This window comes from Carcharhinus amblyrhynchos, chromosome 8, assembly GCF_965287045.1.
Source record: "Carcharhinus amblyrhynchos chromosome 8, sCarAmb.v2.hapA, whole genome shotgun sequence".
In the NCBI taxonomy this organism is placed as follows: domain Eukaryota; kingdom Metazoa; phylum Chordata; class Chondrichthyes; order Carcharhiniformes; family Carcharhinidae; genus Carcharhinus; species Carcharhinus amblyrhynchos.
Window position 1 is genome coordinate 86,243,473 of NC_137331.1, and position 24,041 is coordinate 86,267,513.

The 24,041-nt window shown below is 40.8% G+C and overlaps 1 protein-coding gene across 3 annotated transcripts in view; it reads right to left on the reverse strand.

Moving 5' to 3' along the window:
• Nucleotides 1-11,701, reverse strand: part of runx1t1 (RUNX1 partner transcriptional co-repressor 1) — a 91,431-nt gene extending 79,730 nt beyond the window's left edge. The window contains exon 1 of one of the 3 annotated variants that reach the window (XM_080194400.1): nt 11,568-11,701. Coding sequence is in view for 1 of the 3 variants with exons in the window: in XM_080194397.1 (XP_080050523.1) it covers nt 10,542-10,569 (28 nt within the window). In the remaining 2 variants the exon portion in view is untranslated. Of the gene's footprint in view, nt 1-6,732; nt 6,827-10,541; nt 11,271-11,567 lie in introns of those variants that run through there. The other 2 variants (XM_080194397.1, XM_080194401.1) reach the window with 2 other exon arrangements.
• Between the last annotated feature and the right edge of the window lie 12,340 nt (nt 11,702-24,041).

Below are 24,041 nucleotides of genomic sequence, written 5' to 3' on the forward strand. Positions count from 1 at the left end.
AATCTAACACAAACACAAATTATTTGCCAGGTTGCCAAATTCTAATAAACAGATAAAGGTATGAATCCCTGCTGATAATAATTTCACCAAAAACCTCAATGTAGACACTAAACAGGAAATGCTGGCATTTTCCACTAAATTTATCAACTTGTGGAATTTCACCCTCTGGCTTTTTACTTTAAAATATTATTGAAACACAAAAAGGTAAGTACTATAGGCCATGACATACTCCAGATTTTAGTCAGCAAATGCAGCAAATTGAAATGTTATCATTCTATTATACACAAATCATAATTTTTCTTATCGGCTCTTCTGATAGAATGCAAGCCATGAGCTGAATTTTCCTGGCCCCATAGTGCCAGGCTTGGAGGTGGGAGGGAAGGAGGAAAACAGTTGGAGGCTGCGGCAGACATCTCCCTGATACATTCCTGCCATTATGAAGTGCCGGGCTGGGGAAGTGGTTGCCCATTCCATTAGGTAGTTGGTCAAAATGCAAAGTTAAAACCTCAGTTTAGGGAAATTCTATACCCCTTGGCCACTCTACCAAAAGTGAAGCCCTATCCCCTACCCCACCCTACCCCCACAATGTCCGGACAGCACTAGCCAATGGTTATCACTGCGCCATTAGAGTCAGAGGCTCCATGCCACAAAGAGGGATCTGCATTCACAACCAGGACCAAGGCTTTCTGAGCTTTACTCTACTCCAATTCACCTATTACTTCTGTGCAGGCCAGGGAGCTTGCATTCACTAACTTGCATTGGCAGTGTCCCAATCCCTATCAGTGGGGCTATGTGGCTGTATAGCTGGCCCCTTTAAGGGGCGTACATTGGGCAATTGGATCATATGACCCTTCCAATGTGGAATGACCATGGAGAGTGCAGGTTAATGCAACCAGAGTGGATGCTAGAGCCGGAAGTGTTAACGTTGTGAAAGTACTCTGTATAGTTATGTGTTTGTAAATAAACAGTTATAGTTTGTCAGGGACCCAGGTTCGATCTTGGCTTGGGTCACTGTCTGTGTGGAGTTTGCACATTCTCCTCGTGTCTGCAGGGGTTTCCTCCGGATGCTCTGGTTTCCTCCCACAATCCAGAGATGTGCAGGGTAGGTTGATTCGCCATGTTAAATTGCCCGTTAGTGTCAGGGGGACTAGCTAAGTAAATGCCTGGGGTTATGGAGATAGGGTCTGAGTGGGATTGTAGTCAGTACAGACTCGATGGGCTGAATGGCCTCCTTCTGCACTGTAAGGATTCTATGATTCTAAAAGAAAGAGATCATTTGAGACACGAATGTAAAAGCAAGCAGGGCCAGCCCAGTACAAGCTGAATAAATAATCCAGCCCTACTGCACAGCATGGAGAAATGACCAGCAGAGGAATAAAATGTTATGTCATTAAACAATGTGGTAGCAGGCAAAGTAGATCACATCACAGAGGTAGACACGGCGGCGTCACTGCTGTACTGAGTGCGCGGACCTGGTATGTTAAAGAAGGAGTTCAACTCTTGAAGTTGATGAACACAGCAGGTAGATTAGTTACATATACCAGAGAAGCCATAAAGATAGCAGGAACAACTACAATCCCTGAGGGTTACAGGCAGCAATCGGCACAGCTACGGCTGATGGTGCTGTTGGGCCAAGAACCAAGTTTAATGGGAAATGATTGGCTCCAGGAGATTAAGCTGAACTGGCAGAGATCTTTAAGATAAAAGAAAGGGACCTGCACTAGGTCATTGGGAAGTACCAAGAAGTATTCCTTGGTCTGCACCGAGTCTGCACCAAGCACAATCGCACCCAGGCCCTACCCCCATATCCCTACATATTATACCCACTAATCCCTCTAACCTACGCATCCCTGGACACTAAGGGGCAATTTCTTAGCATGGCCAATCAACCTAACCCGCACATCTTTGGACTGTGGGAGGAAACCGGAGTACCCGGAGGAAACCCATGCAGACACGAGGAGAATGTGCAAACTCCACAAAGACAGTGACCTGAGCTGGGTATCGAACCCAGGACCGTGGAGCTGTGAAGCAGCAGTGCTAACCACTGTGCTACCGTGCTGCCCCATGCAAAACGGGCAGCGCCCATCGTTCCAGTGGTTAAACTAAACAAAACCATCCATGTCTGCAGGAGTGACAAGCTGATGGTAAACCAAGCTGCGAAACTGGATAGGTACCCAAATCCAAAATAGAGGATTTGTATGTGAAGTTGGCTGGGCGTCTGGCATGTACCAAACTGGGCATGAACCACACTGTCCAACAATTAGAACTAGATATCATATCAAAAGGTTATGTCACCATAAATACACAGAAAAGGGCTATGTCAATATACATGCCTATCATTTGGGGTTTTGTTGGCTTGCACCATAGTTCAGCGAAGTATGGAGAGTTAGCTGCAGGATTTGCCCAGAGTTTCATCTACTTCGCTGATGTTCTAATAACAGGGTCCACCAAGAAGGAACATTTGGCAAATTTGGACAAAGGTTTATTAGTGGAAGCCTGTTTGAATTGGATGGAGATACTTGAAATGAGGTCAACAACTTCATTGGCCACAGTCGAGAAATTGCACCAATCTTTCACCTTCCGAGGCATACCAGAAGTACTTGTCTTGGAGAAAGGGACGGCATTCACAAGTGCTGAATTCCATACACTGAATGGTATAAAACATATCCAAACTATGCTTTATCACTCCTCTTCAAATGGATTGGCTGAACACACAATTTAGACTTTCAAGATTGGCAAGAAGAAGCAACCACCTGCATCACTAGAAACTAAGATAGCACAATTCCTATTAGTCTATAGAACCACCCCACATACCATACTGGAATAGCTCCAGCTGAGCTGCAGATGGGCCCATATGTAAGAACTAGGTTGAGCCTCATGGCTCCCGAATCGGTGAGGAGGGTGAAGACAAGGCAGAGTTATCAAAAAAGGAACAATGATTTGTCAAAAGTAAAAAGAGCATTTGAGGTGGACAGTCCAGTTTTTTGTAAAGAACTTTGGACTGGCCACAGAAGTTGTTGTGGCCAGATCAGGGGCACTATCCTATGAGGTGAAAGTGCAGAGGAAGTTTTGGAAGAAACACAAAGATCACTTGCAGAGACAGGAGCCGTCCCAAGAGCCAGTGCTACAACAAGTAATCTTGTTGTTTGTCCAAGGAATGAAGTGACTGATCAGCCAAAGTGCTGCCCCCCAGTGAAACAGAGGGATTAGTAAGAAGTGAGGCACAGATTCCAGGAGAGTCTAGTGAAACAAGTCCAACTTAAACCACCTCAAGAGTTGAACTTCAACCAGTTGAGCCACATCTCTTCCAGAGAAAGGGAAAGCCCTCCGACAGACTGAGTTTCTGATAGATTGTGTTAAAAATGTTCATTATTGTTATCATTTTAGAAATTTAGTAAGTTATGTATTATATAATAAGGGACTTAAAGGGGGAGGGATCTAGTAGCTTGGCCCTTTAAGGGGCATACATTGGGAAGATAATGTGACCCAATCATCCAATGTGGAATGAACGCAGGGATCTCAATGCAGAGCATGGGCTTTTGCAGCCAGAGTAAATCCTAGATAGAGCTGGAAGTGTTAACATTGTGAAAGTACTCTATTATTTGCTTGTAAATAAAGCAATATAGTTTGTCATATGAAAGTGGTGATCACCAATCCTTGCAATTACTACAGTGACTCTAGAGCTACTCGCCCTAGGATTCCTGCTAACAGCATTGAGAGCGTGCCTGTACACCTTAATAGGATGGCAAACCTGGAGGCAGCCAATTAGGAGTTCAGCCCCTGGATGACTCTGACAGCGGCCTCACTGTCAGCATGCAATGGATTCGGAATTCCTACTTTGACGCAAAGTCAGGGTAAGTTGGTGGGAAAATTCAGCCCCATAGAGTGAAACCCAAATTTTCCTTACTATAAAGAAACTGCCTTTTTTTTTGATAAAATGGTTCTTGTGGCTCTGACATTATGTAAAAAAAAGATGCCAACTGAGGACTTTCTATGACAGATGGTAATGTAATCAGTTGCATACACAAGATTTTTTTGATTGATTCCAACCATATGCTAAAATGTACTCATTTTGGAAAAGCTTTGCTTTGCCAGACAAGGGCTTTAAAATTGTACTATTATATATACAATTTAGTTCTGATGCATATACATATTGGCTACACTAACATCAAATTGATTTTATTACAGGAATAAAATTGAAAAAAAACTGTACACACATTGTTATTTCTTATTCCATTAATATGAGGAATCTAGTCATTGACTGTGTCTGCAGCATACGGTGCTTAAACCATGAATACGTTTGCTTTGTGCAAAATTTTTCTCATCTGATTTCATCTGTGAGAGACTCTCCCTGGAGGATGGGAAGAGAGAACCAATTATATCCACAGGCTGACTTCTCAAAAAAAAATGAAGGCATCTGTTTCATGCCAACAACCTCCACATGCAAGAAAATATAACTTTGAAGGCATCTGCGTTCATGCTCGATAGTCACAGATCTTGGGCACCATTGTAATTGCCCAGCTGCAAACATGATTTTCTGATTTCATCTGCTGTGCATTTGACCATGAAAGCAATGTAGCAAACCAAGTTTCAAAAAGCCTTCGGGCAACTCAATACCAATTAAACACAAAAATATTGTAATTTTTCTTCTCCTGCTTTGGTCTGATGGGTCCCACCAAACCTTCCTCCTCCTTTCAGAATATTCGTACAAGTATTTTAATTGTACCTGTACAGTTCATTGTTGTGTTGATTATTTTAAACTGCATTACTAATGCAATCAGTAGACTCGAGCAGCAAGCTATCAAGGCATTACTTGAGCAAGTACTCTCCTGTTCAGTGGAGTTTGCTATTTTAGAGGGCATTTAGTTTTCAAAAATTGATTTTTCATACAGTGGGCTGCATTAATATTTTCCATCACCTTTCAATACCTCACATCTTTCACTTCATGTTTTGAAATGAAACATTTGTTTTGTATCGCTGATTAAAAGTGTACAAACTTTGTGCCTGCAAAAATGCTGAAATCTTAATGAGGTGTTTCTTTCAGGAAAAATTGATAGCATGGAATTTATGTATTTGAACGCTGGAAAATTAGAACATCATTTACCAAACTGCAGATGAGAAAGGCAGCACCTAGAATTGGAAACCTGTAGTGTTTCTTGGGGGACTGAGATTTGAGAATCAACTGCTTTTACTCTCAGCTCCAATTGTGCTAAGTCACAAAATTCAATAAAATTGAGTTAAGGTACAGTGGGCGAACGCTATAAGACCCACACTGCTCACACACTTCCAACAAGATCAGTCAAGAGCAGGATCCATTTTAAAAGCTGGAGCATCCGTGTGGATGCCACTTTAAAACTGAAACCAAATAAATAAATAATCCAGGTGCCTACTTGCGACCTCAGTATTGGCACAGTTAAGTACATCATTGCAAAAGGCCTATCAAGCCTTGAAAAAAGGTGCCGCCACCACCTTCAGATTGTCTCCATGATAATCGGTACAAGGAAGATACCATGAAGTGACAAGTTACCACCAAGATTCTCTAAAGATGTATTTTTGGCTATTATGAAAACTCAGGCTACTTAGACCAATAAAAATCACTTTATTTATAGGGGGATTCACTGCAATATTCAAAATGGAACAGATGTTGTCAGTTTAGCAGAATAGCTCTTCAAACTTTGCACAAATTGAAAACAGAAAATGGATTGCTCTTTCTTTTATCACATTCATTTTCAATCGACACTTTTTAGCCTTGAAATAATTTGCACATGGCTTTCATCTCGGCAGCACCTGCTGATCAAACAGAAGCTAAACAATTTTGTGAAAATCATACAAACCTCAGACTCGAACATTGTTAAAAGTCGTCCACATATCAAAAATTACATGACAGATAATTCAGACAGGCCAGGATTACATTTGGCTTTAAATTTCCATCTTCACTTTTATTGCATAATAAAATACACGGAACGATTAAAGAAGCTTTAAATTGTTAGAAGCCGGCATATTTGTATCTTGAGTAATGTAATACCCTTGTTCAAATAATAACCCCCTAGGAAGAATCTGCAAACATCAAATGGGTTGTCTAAGGACATAAAAGGTCAGTTACAGCAATATTTGTGTACTGTAACCAGTGAGATCCTAAAATATCTCTTCGCAGACCGAGCCAGCCACAAACACAAAATGTCAATATGCTCAGAAGTAATGATTTCTATTGTTTCAATATATTGACTAGTTGTAATTCTTCCCTAAAATACAAATATTTATTCCATGCAAAAAAAATCTCAATTAATCTTTTCCTATTCTATTTTTTTGAATTGTAATAAATCCAGATATAAACATTTTTACATGTTGTAGGGTGTTAGTGCACTGTTACCTATATTTAAACAAATCCACACTGGTCTCTTTAGCTTCTCTAGCAGACAATATAACAGAGCGAGTGCTATCAAATGTATGCCATCAAAAATAAAAGACAAAGGCTTTCTGCCTCTTCATTCAAGAGCTTTATTGGTTTTCTGTGAGAGGCAAGACTATTTTCAGGCAATTTACACATAATGAAATAGCAAATCAAGTCATTACCCTGACCATATTCTTTAGTATTCTAATGGTTATAAAGCCACATCAATAAATAATCCTTTGTTCTCCATTATCATCTCCCAGTACTTAGTTCTACACTATAGAAAGCAGTCGAGATGGAATGCTAAACCCAATTAAAGATAACGACTCTGGTAATCTCACCTTTAGAAGTCCTGCAGAAATGGTTTAGGCGATGTCAGATACTGTCAAGACCAGGAATGATACCTAACCTTGTCAAAAGGCAGCTTTTCTTCAGTGTTAATCTTTAAATGTAAATTCACTGCCAGCAAGAGGAGCAGCAGATAACAGGTTACATCTTCACTCCCAGCCTTATCGACTTATGCATCTCCTCCAAATACTGAAAGCACCTATTCATGGAGATTACCTTCTGGCAGAGTGCACACCAGCACAACGGGTTTGTATTCATTAAACACACTTCCTCGGCTTATCTAAAATAAAAGGCTCGTCATGATGGCACATTGTGTGTGAAGGGAAGGCAATGTGCATTAGAGTGATTACAATATCAGCTCAGCCCAGATGGATCCAGGAAAATAAACAGAGGGTGTGTGAGAAGTTAATTGGCAACTCAAAGGGAAAACACGGACTGAGGATTATAGAAAATGGACTCCCGGCCAACTGCAGCCGGGCAGGACACCTGTCACCTGGTGGAAAGCTGCTCAAATTGTGAGAGCACATTGCCATAATGTGAGTGGAAAAGCAGAACTGTAATAAAAAAGGAGTTGATGAAAAGCTTGGCACCACTATGAATATGGCAGATAAAAGAGGTCTGTCACAAATCCTCAACTAATCCAATAACACGGAAGCCTCATTGATATGACTGTGGACACGACAGACTAAAATAATATTCAACTGAAAAAAGTGACCTTGTGAGAACAGCTTTACTCCAGACAAATTATTTCCTTGAATTTTAGGATTACAGTAGCAGCTTTTATTATAAGAAGCTTTTGCGTGTATTGCCAAAAAACATTAACCTCAAAATGAAATGAGCATCAAAAATATTCATGTAGTTATCATACGGCCACATTGCATTTTGCTGAGGACAAACATGCCTGTCCTAAATATTCATTTTCTAGAAGTGTTGGAGTAATCACCGACAGCAAATACTCATATTTCATTTCTTTGACCCTAATCTATAATTAGTGTGGACTGACAGGTGCAAGCCCTCTACACTTGCAGATGGTTACTGAAGTTGGGCAAAGTGACTTGTTCTGTTTGAACACCATGTAAATAGCCCTTAGTATATACAATTACCCAGAACAAATTAAACTGATGTTCCCTCAATTATATGCCCACCAAACACAAACCCAACCAATATGCTGTTAATAAGACATACATGACAAATTTAAAAATAGGAATAATGTGGTAATATTAAAATAATCATAGTGTGTTTTAATTATCTCAAAAACATATATACTCTTCCCTCATTTAACAGAAGTATAAAAATATAAAAATTAGATAAAATTTGCAACAGCATGTCATTATTATTAAAGCTTAAGCAACAATCAAGTGTTAATGTCTTTGCCTATAATTTATTTCATGATTAGAGCTCAAATAGTTGCATACTAGATCTACTTCATAGATTCTGTAGAGATTTCAAACCTATAATGTATGGCTAGTAAGGTAGTGAAATTCTTTGAAGAGATAGCTTTCTTAAAAAGTGGTGAGTGTCAAATAGTATATTCGCAAAGATAATCCTGGAGTGGATATTATATTGCTCTGTTCTGAAAAAGCACCAATTCCAACACTGTATTTTCACTAGGGGATGCTGTTCCTTCTCCTTCCCAGAGTAAATTCTGGACCCAATGACATCATTGTACTCTGCATTGGCTCATAACATGCAGTATTTACATACATCAAAATTCTGTTCAGTGTTATATGGCACAGCTAGAGTTCCAGCAAACTACAGTCATGTCACTGGATCCAAAATGTAGTGTAGGGAGACAAGAAAAAACTTCAGTGCTTTAATATATTTCTTCAAGCAACAACATTTGGTGCATCAACTATTGATACTTAGCATTTTTTAAAATGTTACATAATTTATAAATTTAAGATAAGACAAAAGCACATTTTTCTTGCAATGACATCTCGGATTTGTGAAAGAACGATAGTGAAGGATTGCTGCTGGCATGTTAAGATTTGTGTCCTATATGTAATTGTTTTTTGAATTGAACAGTTGAGTGATTAAATTCAAACTAGGAATTGTCACATCCTGAGGATGAAATACTCACAACTTTGTAATTAATGCCATGATCAATTTTTATTTTTAAAAAATGTACGTTCTTTAAATATAATGGAAATATAAATCTATTTCAGCCTCATTCAGCAGTTAGCCTCATTGATGACCATGAACACAACAGACCAAAATGACATCTTTTTTTCCTGGGAAACAAAATCCTATTATTTTTATGTTGCTGTGACCCACCATCCATAAAGACAGAAACAAACTTGATTGAAATGTTTTAGGATGCAACAGGTGGGAAACAGGCTTCCTGACCAAAACCCCCAGAAATGCACTTGCAAAGAATTCCAATACTAGAACTATAACAGAAAATTATTAAGTTGTTCTTAGATACAAAATAGGTGAAATGGAATTAATTTAAGCAATGCTTTGATTAGGCCAAACTAAGAACAGCTAATCATTGGAAACAGTTGAGAATTCAAAATAAGTACTCCCTAAATTTAAATGTTACGCTGCTGATAAGACATATCTGACACACATTCATAAATATATGCTCCCAATTTTTGTATAAGCTAACGTTCAGATTTTGTCAAACCACAAACATCAATTGCTTATTCACATATATTACCTGCTCATGATCATGAGAACTAGCCTCTCCAAACATTCAAGTTCTAAGTCACCTTTTATTTAACTGATAAGGCATCTTGATCACAGCACATGACAAGTTCCCACAGAACAAAGACCAAGTGTTTTAATTGAAATCCAAAGCTCAAAACAATATATTAACCTTCCATTTAACAACCAAAAGATCTCCATTAATGAACTGCATTGGGAAAATCATGAAAGTGAATCAAAAAGATGAAACTGTCAATTGTGACAGCTAACGTTTTCAAATGCAAAACTGCAGATGCCAACTTTCTTTCAGTTTAAGCTGCTCGCAAGTGATGCAGTCACTAAGAATCTTAATGAATTGAGCTTTGCATTGAATGCCCTGCATTTAGAGCACATCTCTTGTATAAGGGGAAAACAGGATTTGACAGGAAAGGGTGGTCAGAGCTGACTGCCCTGCAACTCACTCTCTAGGTTGAGCCATTTTCCCTCTTGCCCCTTTCTGTTATTGCTATATCACATAATTGTAGCCGTTCCAAAACAAAGCCAGATGTAAAGCTTCCTAGATAACAGGATTAAGTGCCAAAAATAGACCAACAAAAGCCCATCAACAAGCAAGTTAAATAGTAGTTAATAGATCAAATTACTACAAAGATCAAACGAATCACTTGACGATTTCTACATCATATTTTGTCATACTTCCAAGCAAATGGACTTTCTGATTTTTTTTGGAAAATAAAAGCATGAATGGGGATATGTTGTTTTGACAGAAGGAGGAAGGTCAAGTGAAGACCATGATTGTTCGAGGTAATTAATCTAAAAGTACACAATCCTGTTCAGTCTGGGTAGACAGAAGACAATATAGGTAAGCTTCTTAAAAATAGTTGTGCAATTTCACAATCACTATCTGGTGTTTTATGCCTCTCTCTTGAAAAAACTTGGTGAATGGTGCAAACATACAAACATTTAATTCAGATTCTGCACATATGCTCGCGAAAAATGATTACAACAGAAGTCACAGCTCAATCCCCCCACCCCTCAAAAAGTCTTTATCACTGCACTAGCTTAACGAATAACTTACTGCTTAAATAGAAGTGCTAAATTAATACCGGTGGGGGGGAGATCAGTAATAGCAGAGCAAATGCTGCAAAATCACACTTACTTTGATAAGATCCAGAGATTCCAACCATTCGCCTATTTATTAAATTATAGAAGTTCCAGAGCTTAGCCAGAGAGAGGGGAAAAAAACTTGAGAGGAAGGAAGGAATGCAAGTTTCTCCCTGCAGCCAGAGGCAGATCCGTCAGCTCCAAAAGTGAAGAAAATGCTGCAAACTTTCCCAACACAAGAAGGTTTATTGTAAACTTCAGGGGTAAGGAGGGAAAGGAACAAAACAAAAACTCTCTCGAAAGGGAAAAAAATACGAACGAGTTCTTCCTTCAGACCCCAGCAGGCTCAGGATCGTCGCGATGTCAGGAAGAGAAAGTCCAGGCAGCCGCCCTCCATGGATGTGCCGCAGAGACAGTGTGGCTTCAGCAAGCTCCCAGCTGAATGAGGGAAGGAGAGTGTGGAGAGCAGCCTGGACTCTGGGGGGCTGCTTACTCACTGCCCAGGTGCAGAGTGGGTGGGGTTTAGCCAGGGGGGAGTTGAAAGAGGTAGAGCAGACATCTGTGTCGTGAAGGGGTGAGGAGGTCAAGTATATGTTAACAATAAACTGGCAGAGTGTCTCCCTCTCCCTCTCTCTGTGTGTGCCTGCAGCCTGATCTCTCGCTGCCTGCTTTTCCCGGCTGCCGGCACCTCTCAGTGGGAAGGGCTGCTGCTTGCATTCGGGCTTTTCAAACACTTTTCCTTCTCTGCTGCCATCTGCTCCTGCCCCCAGAGCTCCTCTCCCTGTGTCTTATCGCGATCTGCTATTAAAAAAACGGGACTTCCAGAATCCAGCTCCACTCTGAATGCATCATAATCCACCCCCACCCCCTCTCTATCTGCTGGCTTCTTTCCAGTCTGTTAGCTTTATTCGCCCCCCCCCACCCCGCCCGCCCAAGACTCAGCTAAACGATACGAAACACAGCTGCTACATTTTCCATTCTGTTTTTTTTTGCGTGCACAACACGGTTTTAGAACATAACTTGAAATCCTTATTTTCTATACATTCTCTTATGTGGACAATGCAGGTCATTTGCACAGTACCTCAACTGCATGGACCAGATGAAGGGTTCCACCAAGGTGCACTGAAGTATCAAGGCTGATCCTGTGTTGTCCTTTCAGTGAGCGGGGCCCCCGCAAGCTGGGGCGGGTTTTGCCCTCAGCGCCGGCTTCTTGCCTTGTCTGCACACAGGATGCAGCTCTCGCCCCGCCTGCCAGGGGAAGCCGCTGCCCTCCCAGAGCCAGGCGCTCAGTCCCCACCTGCTGGGCTCTGCCACCTGCTCCACAAACAACAAGAAAATAACACCCGTTGCTGCCAACCCTGGTCCATCTATCCAAGATAATAATACTCTTCACAAGACAAGGGGCCAGCACTCCAGCTGAACTGACATTGACTTCTACTGCTGCCTTCAGGACCTGAAAGTACCACACACCCTCCCATGTGTCGCACAGATACTTTTAAAGTGTCGCGTCTCCTGATACCTCCCAAATAAAACAGCAATTTTAAATTGCACTGTGCATTTGTAGGTGATAGTCAATAAACAAACAATACATCAGGCAGCACGGAATAGGCTATCCGTTTTAAAAACCTGAATATTGGGGGAGGGGGCCTATTACTGCCGTGCCCCCTCCTCAAGATGAATTTCTAGGCCATAATATTCAGGAAAGATTGTTTAATACTTATGAAGCAGCGTGAATTCTCAATTAATTGTCTACGGTTGTAATAACAGTATTCCAAAAAGAGTGGGATATAAACAGACAGTTGGTGCTGTTCTATACTGCACGTGTAACAAGCAAGGGATGTTAAAAGTGAATAATTTAACATTTGCTTTTTGATGAATACACACCTGTCAATTCTCGACAGTTTGTTTGCCATCACATTGCAAGGACTTGCTGAAGATACAGGATGTATTTTGTTATATAATACCACCTGGTATAAAGCTTTATTTATAAATGTACAACCTAACATATTCTGATGCAACATATTTGCTGTCAGAACTAAATAATCATTCATTTAGCCATTTTCAAAATTTAGGATATTCAATAAACCGTTGCAAAATATTTTTATCATATAAATGGGAAACGTGAAATAAATCACATTACTTATGGTGGTATTTTTTATAAATCAGATTACCATGACATTCTTGTTATTCAATGAGTAGTTTATTGAAAATAAAAATAATTCAAGAAGTTAAAATCAGGATATGATAACCATGGAGGAATGACTAATACTCATAAGAAGAGGTTTTCCTATGTAGCATCAGATGGAGTGAAACTGTAAACACATTTATAACAAACACATTTGGAACCTTGCTATACCTAGAGTACAGAGAACTTTATTTAAGGTGGCTTTTATCTTTGGCCAGCTGCCACATGGCAAATATTTGAAACGGCAATTTTGGTTGATGCATTCAGGCATAGATATCCTTCCTACTCAGCTGTTAATATTTTTACCAATGTGGAATTGAGCCATAGACCAAAATAATTCCCAACTCAATTCCTGCTCAGTGCTTGGTCAACATATTTTGATCAGGACAGCAGTAGGGCTGGTGATAGACATGGTTCCAGGGAAGATGTGCCATCAGTCGATATTTATGATCTTAGTTGGTAACCAACAATCCTTCTCAGAAAATATTTATGGTGAATGTTAATATTTTTGAGTCTCTTCTAATGTTATTATTGAGGTTTTCAGCTCTCGTATCTTAACTGATTCCCAGGCTGAACCCAAATTTTAAATACCTTCAAAACTGTCAAACCCATAGGCTAAAGATGAAAAGATGAGGAGAACTGACTGTGGTTTGTAATACCGTACTGTGAATTATTTGTGCACTTTGAGCAAATTCATCCCTATTATTTCAAGACCTTACTCCATTGAAATAAAAATAGAAAATGCTGGAAATACTCAACAGATCAGCCAGTATTTGCGGAGCGAGAAATAAAGTCAATTTCAGATTGTGAGCTTTGATCAGGACCGTCTTCAGTGAAACTGCGATATGATCCCATGAGTGTTAGTTATCTTCTGCTTTGTCACTAAAGTGGGCATTTTTCATGTGTGAACATACAGAGGGAGTATCTGCAGGCGTTCTAATCATGAAGTAGTTTATCGACCTTCAAACAATAATTACAGTGTTGGACAAAGTATAATTTAGGACAATAGGAACTTGTATCAAGGGTAATGTAATAATCAAATGGGGTTTTAATCTTCAGATAGACTGGGCAAACCAAATTGGCAACAGTACTTTGGACAATTAATTCACGGGTTCTGGATATTCTGGATAGTTCAAGGGTTCTGAATTAATTCTGGATAGTTTTCCAGAACCGTAGTGCAAGGAATCAGTCAGGGAACAGATTATTTTAGATCCAGCAATATGCAATCAGACAAGATTGAATTGTAATCGTATAGTAAAGGATCCTCTGGAAAGAATGATCACAATATGACAGAATTTCATGTTAAGTTTAAGAGAGGATGATTTAATCCAAAGCTGCAGTGTTAAATTCATACAATCCAATTTCAGAGATATGAGGACAGAGATAAAGGAGGAAATTAGATTAAAACATATGGGGCACGATGTTATGGCCTCACTCAACATAAGGCTGGAATATTCTGCCTGAGGTCAATGGATATTTCCACTCCGATACCGTGGCAGGTGGGGTTGTAGAATTCCAGTGATAATTTTACGTAAAGAATGACAAATATTTCAAGAAATACTTAATTAGAAATAGAACATAGAACATTATAGCACAGTACAGGCCCTTCGGCCTTGATGTTGCGCCGACCAGTGGAACGAATCTAATGACCCTCTAACCTAAACTATTCCAATGTTATCCATATGCCTATCCACTGACCATTTGAATGCCCTTAAAGTTGGCGAGTCCACAACTGCTGCAGGCAGGGCAGTCCATGCCCTTACTACCCTCTGAGTAAAGAACCTACGTCTGACATCCGTCCTATAATTATCACCCCTCAATTTAAAGCTATGTCCCCTCATGTTAGCCACCACCATCCGAGGAAAAAGGCTCTCACTGTCCACCCTATCTAATCCTCTGATCATCTTGTATGCCTCAATTAGGTCACTCTGAACCTTCTCTCTAACAAAAATAACCTCAAGTCCCTCAGCCTTTCCTCAAAAGACCTTCCCACCATACCAGGCAATATCCTGGGACCTCCTCTGCACGCCTTTCCAGTGCTTCCACATCTTTCTTATAACGTGGCAACCAGAACTGCACGCAATACTCCAAATGCAGCTGCACCAGAGTTTTGTACAGTTGCAACATGATCTCACGGCTCCGAAATTCAATCCCTCTACCAATAAAAGCTAACACACCGTATGCCTTCTTGACAACCTTATCAACCTGGGTGCCAACTTTCAGGGATCTATGCACATGTACACCAAGATCTCTCTGCTCATCGACACTACCAAGAGTCCTTCCATTAGCCCTATATTCTGTAATCCTGTTACTCTTTCCAAAGTGAATTACCTCACACTTTTCAGCACTAAACTCCATTTGCCACCTCTCAGCCCAGCTCTGCAGCTTATCTATGTCCCTCTGCAAACTGTAACATCCATCCTCACTGTCTACAACTCCTCTGACTTTAGTGTCATCCGCAAATTTACTAACCCATCCTTCTACACCCTCATCTAGGTCATTTATAAAAATGACAAACAGCAGTGGCCCCAAAACAGATCCCTGCGGTACACCACTAGTAACTGAACTCCAGGTTGAATATTTGCCACCAACTACCATCCTCTGTCTTCTTTCAGCTAGCCCATTCCTGATCCAAACTGCTAAATCACCCTCAATCCCATGCATCCATATTCTCAATTTATGTACATTCCCTTGAGATATAAAATTTCTCTTGGAAAAATAGTACAGCCATGGCTAATTAGAGATGTTAAGGATAATGTTGGGTTAAAAGGAAAAAAAAATTATCATGTTGCCAAAAATAATCGTAAAACTGAGAATTGACAGGGATGGTGGGTTTTAAAAATGAGCAAAGGATAACCAAGAAATTATAAAGCAGGGGAAGATAGAATTGAGTGTAAACTAGCAAAAAATATAAAGCAGATTATAGAAGTATGTAAGAATACAAATAAGCAAAAAGGAAGCGATTTGTGATAGTAAATGTGGATCCCTGAGAGACATTAGGCCCTATTTTAGCATTTTAATTCTAAGTGCTGGGCGGAGTTCAAACTGGAGGGTTGCAGATCTGACTTTTAGACCTGTTCTCAGGCACCCCCATACACACTCTGCCTGAAAAAAATCAGTAATTCTGAACTGTGCTGTAGAAGCCTGTGTGAGGGGCTTATTGCACCTGAAATGCTGCAGCTCTGATCGATGCCACCAACTGCGCATGTGCAATAAAAAATAGAAAAACACTCCCCTGCCATATCACTCCTGGGCCGGATAATGCCTCCCCCTGGCCCCCACAGACATTGCCCCATCCCCACAACATAACTGACCCTTTTATCCCCCTACCTCCACATCACCCAGACCAATCGCTAGCTTCTCCCCCCCCCCAACTGGTCACACGCAGAGTGGCCGTGGATCCCCCCACTTCCCTCCTACTGATCATATGCAGATTGGCAGCGGATCCCCACCCTCACCAATCACACGTAAAGTGGCAGCGCACCCCCCGACCCTGTATCGATCACGTGCAGAGTGGCAGCAGACCCACCCCCCACCAATCACACGCAGAGTGGCAGCAGATCCCCTTTGCCCCCCCCACACCTGCCCCCCACCTCTCCCAATAGAGAACCATCTGACCTGTCTCCCTCGCTCTCCTCACCAGAGAGCCATCTGACCTGCTTTCCCCCACCACCACCACTGATCTGAGTCAAAGAGCCTCTGGAAGCTCGGAACTTATCTTTTTGCGGACTATGTCTGTTTCGTGCCAAATCTGGATGGGCAAACGCAGTGGTAAAGGGGGATGTGTTGGAAAGTTTGGGTGTGCAGTCCATTAAGTCAATTTAAACGCATGTAAATGCATTTAAATTGATATCGCACCCATTTCGGGCACAGTCCTGATGACGGTCATTTTTGGCCCTTGGTAAAATGGGAGCCGGTGTGGATGTGGGCACAGATCACGTTACTTGCCTCACGCCTGACTTTACCAAGTTTCTGTGCCTGAAAATGGATGCAACTTAATAGTAAAATTTGGCACAGAGACTAGTGAATTTATAATGGAGAGAAAGGAAATGGCAGGTGCAATAAACACAGAGAACACAGAACTGTAACTACAGAACCTAAAGAGGCTATTCTGTTCATCTTGTCCCTGCCAGCCTGAGGACAGCCAGGTGTCCTTTCTAATCCCATCTTTCTGCATAACTCTGTAACTTACTGCACTTAAGGTGCAGATCCAGATACTTTGTGAAAGAGTTTGGAGTCTCTGCCTCCACCACCAACTTGGGCAGAGAATTCCAGATGCCCACTCTGCTCTGCGTAAAAAGATCTTCCGCATGTCCCCTTTAAACCTACTGCCACTTAATTTGATCTATGTCCTCTGATTCCAGAACTCTCCATCAAGGACAACAAATTTATTCTGTCCACTCTGTTTTTTGTCTGCATCATTTTGTATACCTGAATCAAGTCACCCCTCAGCCTTCTCTACTCCAAGAAAAATAACCCCAACCTATCCAATCTCTCCTCATAGCTAATTTTTCTAGCACCAGCAACATTCTTGTAAACCCCCTCTGCACTCTCTCCAGAGCAATTATGCCTTTCTTGCAATGTGGTGACCAGAACTGCACACAATAATCCAGCTGTGGCCTTGCCAGTGTTTATACAACATTATAACCTTACTTTTATATTCAATACCTTTGCCAGTGAGAGCATTCCATATGTGTTCTTTACAACCTTGTCTACTTGAATTGCTGCCTTAAGGGACCTGTGTACTTGCACACCAAGATCTCTCACTTCATCTACCCTTCTCAGTGTATTCACATTTATCGTGTATTCCCTATAACTGTTTGATCTCCCGAAATGCATGACTTCACACTTTCTATGTTAAAATCCATCTGACACTTTAGCACCCACTCCACAGCCCATCTATATCATTTTGGATGTTATAGCTATCCTCTACACTATCCACTACTTGGCCAAATCTTGTGTCATCTGCAAATTTCCCAATCATGCCCCCCAGGTTCATGTCCAAGCCATTAATATAGAACACAAACAGCAAAAGTCTCAAGACCAAACTGTGTGTGACGCAACTTGGAACAACCTTCCATTCACAAGGCATCCATTGACAATTTCCCTTTGTTTCCTGTTACTAAGCCAACTTTTTATGCAGTTTGCCACATCACTCTGTATCCCGTGGGCTTTTAGTTCTTTCACCAATCTGCCATATGGGATCTTGTCAAACACCTTGCTAAAATCCATGTACACAACATCCACTGTACTAACTTCACCCATCTTTCATGTCACTTCCTCAAATACTTCAATCAAGTTTGTGAGGCAAGACCTTCCTTTAACAAACCCATGCTGACCAGTCATCCATGCCGACTAATCTATGTTTTTCTATGTAACAGTTAATTCTTTCTTTTGGGATTGATTCTACTAATTTGCCCACCATTGATGTAACACTAACCTGCCTAGAATTGTTTGGCATTTTCTTTAATCCCTTTTAAAATGATAGAACTATGTTTGCATTTCCCCAGTCCTCCACTTCCTCCCCGTATCATGGAATCTCTGCAGTACAGAAGGAGGCCATTCAGCCCATCGAGTCTACACTGACAACAATCCCAGCCAGGACCTATCACCACAACCCCATACACTTACATCATTAATCCCTCTAACCTACGCATCCTGAGACAGTAAGGAACAATTTAGCATGGCCAATTAATCTAATCTGCACATCTTTGGACTGTGGGAGGAAACCAGAACACCCGGAGGAAACCCACGCTGACATGGGGAGAATGTGCAAACTCCACACAGACAGTGACCCAGGACAGGAATCGAACCCAGGTCCATGGAGCTGTGAGGCGGCAGTACTAACCACTGTGCCACCATGTCACCCAACTTCTAGTGAGGATTGGAAAATCATCCTTAGAGCACCTGCCATCTCCTCACTGACCTTTTTCATCATCCTCAGAAACAATCCATCTGGCCCAGATAACCTATCAACTTTCAAGGATTCCAACCGTTTGCGTATTTCCTCTTTCTTTATAATTATGCTGTCCACTGTTCCTCCTAGACTACTATACTTAATATATCTGTATCTAACATATTTTAAGTCTATCTTCAAAAGCAATCAGAAATTGTGAGAATGAAAGCATTTAATGTGAGTTGTTATTTGAAAGTAATCAATATTTGTAAAAAAGAGTAAAAAACAGTAAAATTAATAGGACTGAAAGCTGATGAGTATCCTCATGACTTACACCCTAGGTTTTTAGAAGAGATGGCTGCAGTGACAATGGTTATGATGTTCCAAAACTGCCTGGATTCTAAACAGCTCCATGGATTTGAGTAAGAAAGAAAGGAGAGACAAGGAAAACAAGGAACTATAGGCAATTTATTTTGGCATCAGTCATTGGGAAAATGCCAGAATCTATTATTGAGGACATGGTAACAGGGCATTTGGAAAATTATAAATCGTTAGGCTGAGTCAGTAGGCTTTTATGAAAGGGAAATTATACTTGATAAATATTCTAACGTTTTAATGGTCTAACTGGGTAGATGAGAGAGAACCAGTGGATGTAGTATATTTAGATTTTTAGATGACATTCAATGCTGTTACACAAAATTAGGGCTTGTAGAATTGGGGTGAATATATCACCATGGATTGAGAGTATGTTAACAAAAAGAAAACAAATTAGGAATAAACGGGTCATTTCTGGGATGGAATGCCACAAGGATCAATGCTTGGGTCTCAGTTATTTAACTTCAATGAAGGCATTGAGTGTGATGTATCCAATTTTGCTGATGAGAATAAGCTAGGTGGGGAAGTAAGCTGTGAAGAGGGCACAGAGATTATGAAAGGATGTAGACTAGTTTCATAGTTTATAAAGAAGGTGGCAAACAGGGTTTATTGTAAAGAAGTGTGAAGTTATCCACTGTGTTCAGGAAAGAATAGTGTTGTCTGATGAAAGATTAGTGGATTTTGGTATTCAGAAGCATTCTGGAAGTCCCTGTACATGAATCAAAAACGTTAAGATAAGTACAGCAAACAATTAGGAAGACAAATGGTGTTTTAGATTTTTTTGCAAAATGACTGAGTAAAAGGAAACAGAATTCCTGTGGCTCTTAAAGAAGCATTTACATGCCTTACAAATAATGTAACAAGTATTCGCTTGATTGAGTCCTGGGATGAGAAGGCTATCATATGTGGAGAGATTGAATAGAATGGCCTAAATTCTCTGAATAAAATGTTTGAAAGGCATGGTAAATGTTTAGAGACTGTTTCTCTTGGCTGAAGATACATAAGAACATAAGAAATAGGAGCAGGAGTAGGCCATCTAGCCCCTCGAGCCTGCCCACCATTCAACAAGATCATGGCTGATCTGAAGTGGCTCAGTTCCACTTTCCCGCTTTCTCCCCATAACCCTTAATCCCCTTGCCTACCAAAAACCTATCTACCCATGTCTTAAATATATTTAGCGAGGTAGCCTCCACCACTTCAACGGGCAGAGAATTCCAGAGATTCACCACCCTTTGAGTGAATAAGTTCCTCCTCAACTCCGTTCTAAACTGCCCCCCCTTATCTTGAGGCTGTGGCTTCTAGTCCTGCTGTCCTTTCTGAGCGGGAAGAACCTCTCAACCTCGACCCTATCCATCCCCTTCATCATCTTATACGTCTCTATAAGATCCCCCCCTCATCCTCCTAAACTCCAACAAGTACAAGCCCAGTCTATTCAGCCTCTCTTCATAGCTCAACCCCCTCAACTCCGGTATAAGATTTTGGGACAGGGGTCATATGTTCAGCATAAAGGATCAACCATCTGAAACAGAGATGATGAGAAACTACTTCATGCAGGGGGTAATATATCTTTGGAATTCACTACCCCAGGAAGCAGTGGATGCTCAGTCATTGAGGAAATTTAAAACTGAGATTGATAGATGTTTGAGTACTAAGGGAATCAAGGGAGACGTAGGTAGGGTAGGAAAGTGTTGCTGCTATATATGTTCAGCCATTATCTTATTGAATGATGGAACAGTCTCAATGGTCTACTCTTAATTCTCTTTATTGTGTTCTTACTTATTCTAAAGATAAGTACAATCAGGCCCATCTTAACTCAGACAATCATTGAATTTTAACTTCCAAAAACAGGCTGGGGTGGAGTCATTTTAAATACAAAAAATCTGGAACAGGAACCAAACTCATCTTGAACTACTGCATCCACTTCAAATTTTAACAGTGGAGGGATAAGGACCAGATGACCAGTCAGCTCACGGGAACTGGATTGATTATTGAAATGTTGTAAGAAGGCTGTGTGTCTTCATTTTGACAGCCATTCTATTTCCAACCACAGGCAGTTGGGTTTCCTGGGCCTCGGAAAACCCAACGGCTTAAAGAAAGGAAGAGATGTTGAGGTAAATGCTTTTACAGCCAAATATTGGCAGGCTTTCCATCTGCACTGTGGACCGTTGCAAAGAGTTTGGAGGAGTGCATCTCAAATACAGCAGCATGATGTTGCAGGCCATTGCAATGATTTCTTTATCCGTGGATAGTATGGTCACCTACATGCGGTATCAAGTGGATCAGTCAAAGGAGCGAATGCAGACCCTCAGCAATAGTCTGCACTTTCTGAATGCCACCTTACAAAGAAATAACGAACGTCTATCATTGGCTGTTCGGCACTTTACTGATCTGTAGCAAAGTGTTTTCCAACTCTGTGTACGCAGGAAAATGCACGTGGCCTTAAGAGAGAAAATAGTAAAAGGAGAGAGAGAAATGGGAACTCGCTTCAAAGTGTTTCCACTTCTTGCCTATTGACATGAGCCCTGCCTCAGTCAGTGTCCTAAATGTTTTTGTTTTGATTTATTGTTGTCACAAATGTTGCATCAAGTCTTGATGGCCTGACTGTTGCTGTACAAGTGCAAGTGGATAAATGTTAAGCAAGACCCAAAAATCAGAAGATGTTGGTCAACACCAACATCACGACAGCCAGAATTGAGCAGCCTGCCTCTACACCTTCTGAAGACACAGGGATTCCACAATGTCAGACTAGCAGAAAATGAGTGATGACTTTTAATTGCACAAATGTTGCAATATGGTGCAGAATGGTAGTGTTACTAGACCAATAATCCAAAGGCCCAGGCGAAATCTCTGGGTACTTGCGTACAAATCCCAGCACAACAACTGGTGAAATTTAAATGTAATTAATGAAATCTGGATTTGGAAGCTAATTTCAGGAACCCAACGGGAACCCAAGGGGCAGAGGATGATTCAAGTGTTGAGTCTGAGGAGGAGCCTGAACTGTGCCAGGGTGAAGAGCAATATCCTGGTGTGAGGATACTTATGGGAAGCAGGGAGAACAGGAAGGCCTTGATTCAGAGGGATTTCAGTTAGGAATCTAAAGCAGGCACTCAAGGTAATAGCAAGTGAAACGCCTCCTGACAGATTGGTGTTGATGAGGTATCCCTGTCATTCTGAAGCCAAATCCCAACCTCTGAAATAAACTTTGCCCCTCTGTATATGGTTGGCACATTAGTACCAGGACACTTGCATGAAGCACATTAAGGCTATTGCACTTTATTTTAACATTTTAATATTGAAGGCAGAGATATACATACATCATGCTAACGAGAAATTAATCACCTGTGAGACCACTTATGTGATCATTGTGACTTAAACTTATGCTTGTGAGTGCTACGCCTTGGTTCTTCCCCCTCGCAGGCAGCTGGATTGGAGGCTGCCTGCTGACTCTGAGGTACCATTGGCCTTGATGCCTTGGCAGACATTCTCTGGTTGCTGAAGTCATTGTGAGAGAATCTGGCGCCATGGCTGGGTACTCCTCAGCCATTGCAATCTCCTCAGATATGAGCCTCACTGGCAGGGGAACAGAAGAGCTTCTGCCAATATTTGAGGACCTCCTGAGAGGAACCCTCAGGTGTGAGCTGCAGGTTGCCTGAAACGTGAGGTCAGTTTGAATTTCCTTGTTCACTATAGATGGATGGGCAGCCATCCAAGTTACTAGATTTCTAATGTGTCTCTCACACTGGCAGTGACCTGATGATGGTCTCCAGGTAAGTGAATATGGGAGACAAAGAAAGATCACAGGCAGGGGAAGGGGTGAACCCAGAGAAGGGAAGGGAAAGGAAAGGTTTCTTAGTGGGGTTGAGAGGACACTTTGTTCTCCCTGGCTCACAAGGAAGCCTTAAAAAAAACTCAACAATTAAACTTACTTGGGCTTCACCTGGCCCCTGATCCATCAGGGAATTCTAAACCATTCCCGCACTTAAGCTTGAGGTTAAAATTGCAGCTGGGCCCAAAAGACTGCACTGGAGCCTGATATGCATATTTATAAAAAACATCCTGTCAGCTCCTGACAGACGTCTGGCCTTTTGCAATCTAAAATTACAATTAGTCACATTGGATGGAGATGCAGTTGATAGGACACCTCCCCTGTTTCAACAGCACACAATCCATTTCCTTTGGTGGTTGTGTTTCTCAGGCAATAGCAGTTGGAATTGATACTTTCTAACTGTCAAGCCGAGATAAATAGTTTTTTGTGAGAATGGAAGTAACATTAAGTGAAACAAGTTTACTCCTTCCAACCTGTTTGTTTCCTGCTATTTTCAATATTTCTCAACCCTCACAGCTTAATATACTTCCTTTAGCAATTATAGAACAGATAACAAATGGTGCAACTGGTATGTAATTAGCATGCTATCAGTGCTTTTTTAAAAAAAATTTTCCCTCATGCAAATAGCATTGCAGATTTTTTTTTGCATTACACAATCTTGTCATAAACAGAAAACTTTCATTATAAATTTCACCTCAAATCGGTTTGAAATGTGTCCTCTTGTTTTTTTTCAAATTATTTCAAGTAAGGCTAGGGAAAGAAAGGCCCAGTAGTAAACAAAAGAGTAATCAGTAAAAACATCTGAACAGTGCTAATGAGTCCTGGAAGAATAAGTGTATAGCACATGCTCAAGCTGCATAATCTAAATTCAGCTCAGTGTCATAATTTTGGACAAAAATATGAATTCCAAGTCCAGGTTTTTGCGAAAGACTGAGAGATTCAATTAAAAGCTTAAATGAAGAAATTAAAAGATTCAAAAGAGAATTCAATAGATAAATACATCATATCCTGTGAAGTATATAATTTGTTTTAATTGTGTTTACAACTTGTATTGGCTATTAAACATCCTAATGACTGAGGAAAAAAAGTAGCCAAAAAAAAATTGCAGAAAGCATTTCCAGTCATTTATGGAATCGCTGTGGTGGGGTTACATAACCTCAGAGTAGTATGCTGTAACTATTACCAACAGCAACTGTGTGTCACGCCTTCAACACTTACCCATCACAGCATCAACCACAGAAGTGACAAGCACTGCAGGTAATTATAATGAGGT